The sequence below is a fragment of the Cebus imitator genome, unplaced genomic scaffold (genome assembly GCF_001604975.1).
Source record: "Cebus imitator isolate Cc_AM_T3 unplaced genomic scaffold, Cebus_imitator-1.0 Scaffold256, whole genome shotgun sequence".
Lineage (NCBI taxonomy): Eukaryota > Metazoa > Chordata > Mammalia > Primates > Cebidae > Cebus > Cebus imitator.
The window spans coordinates 744,827-746,114 of record NW_016107571.1 but is presented as its reverse complement, the minus strand read 5'-3'; the positions used below and the strand labels follow the sequence as shown (position 1 = coordinate 746,114).

The 1,288-nt window shown below is 48.1% G+C and overlaps 1 protein-coding gene across 1 annotated transcript in view; it reads right to left on the bottom strand.

The window, feature by feature from the left end:
• Positions 1–683: 683 nt before the first annotated feature.
• The window catches only part of ELAPOR1 (endosome-lysosome associated apoptosis and autophagy regulator 1), a 96,673-nt gene continuing 96,068 nt past the window's right edge, over positions 684–1,288 (bottom strand). Inside the window, exon 20 of the mRNA XM_017499228.2 lies at positions 684–974. Coding sequence (XP_017354717.2) covers positions 906–974 — 69 coding nt within the window. The 3' untranslated portion in view covers positions 684–905. The remainder of the gene's footprint in view (positions 975–1,288) is intronic.

Here is a 1,288-nt window from a genome sequence, read left to right as displayed (position 1 = left end):
CCTGGTTTAAAAAACAAATAAAAGGCTGAGTGCAGTGGCTTATGCCTGCAGTCCCAGTGCTTTGGGAGGCTAAGGCAGACAGACTACTTGAGCCCAGGAGTTGGAGACCAGCCTGGGCAACATGATGAAACCCTGTCTCTACAAAAAATATAAAAATTAGTGGGCCTGGTGGTACACACTTGTAGTCCTAGCTGCTTGAGAGGTTGAGGTGGGAGGATAACTTAAGCCCAACAGATTTGAGGCTGCAGTGAACAGTGATTGCACCGCTGCACTCCAGCCTAGGTGACAGGCCGTTTCAAAAACAAAACGGTTCCTTGTTGCCTCTCTGTGCTTTTCAAGCCTTTTCTTCCCCAAGCCTTACTCACCTTGCCCTCAGATTACCCATTTTACTCCCGTTGAGCTGATTATCCAGGAGAAATGGATCCAGGCTGCCATGAAGATTGTCCCCTGGGGAACCCCGATACCCTCCTCACCCAGCTTCTCTCCTAAAGAGATCATGAGCTCCGGGCACGTGAAAAAATATCCAAGCTGTTTCTGCCCTTAAGTTAGAGTACAGAGGAAGTAGTTTCTATACTTAAGAAGACAGAAATATTTTCATTCCAGGGCTATAGGAATTATGAGCAGATGAAGCTATGGCTCTGGCGGATGGGCCATTTTGGGAAACAAGATACAAGCAAGGGCATATTTACAAACAAAGTGTGGGTATATTTGGCAGGTTTGAGGCAAGCAGAAAGGAGAGCTTGGGTACTCTATAAAAAAAAGATCTGAAATTCAAACATCTTCTGATAAGGCCACGATGAAGAGATTTCCAGCAGTGGGTGTTGCAGGACGCTGGCACCCAAATCGCCGCAGACTTGCAAAGGTGCTATGCAAGGTGAGGAGGCAGGCGAGGCAGGCGATGCCTTTCACGGGTCCATGTCTGGGCCTCCTGAGGATGTCTTCAGCGGCACTGAGTCAAATCCATCAGGAGTCCTCTGAAAGAGAGATGGTGACAGGAGCTGGCTGCTGCACAGGGGCAAGTTTGGGGACAAAGGAGAGAAATGGAAAATAGGTGACAGAAGGAACCCTTATGAAATTCCTGTTTCAGTGGCTTTGTGGAAACACGGAAATGAGATACCCTCTATTCTGCTTGCTCCCTTCAGGGTCAGTTGGAGAATAAAAAAATCTTTTTCTTTTAAAAAAATGTTTTTGGGCCGGGCGCGGTGGCTCAAGCCTGTAATCCCAGCACTTTGGGAGGCCGAGGCGGGTGGATCACAAGGTCAAGAGATCGAGACCATCCTGGTCAACA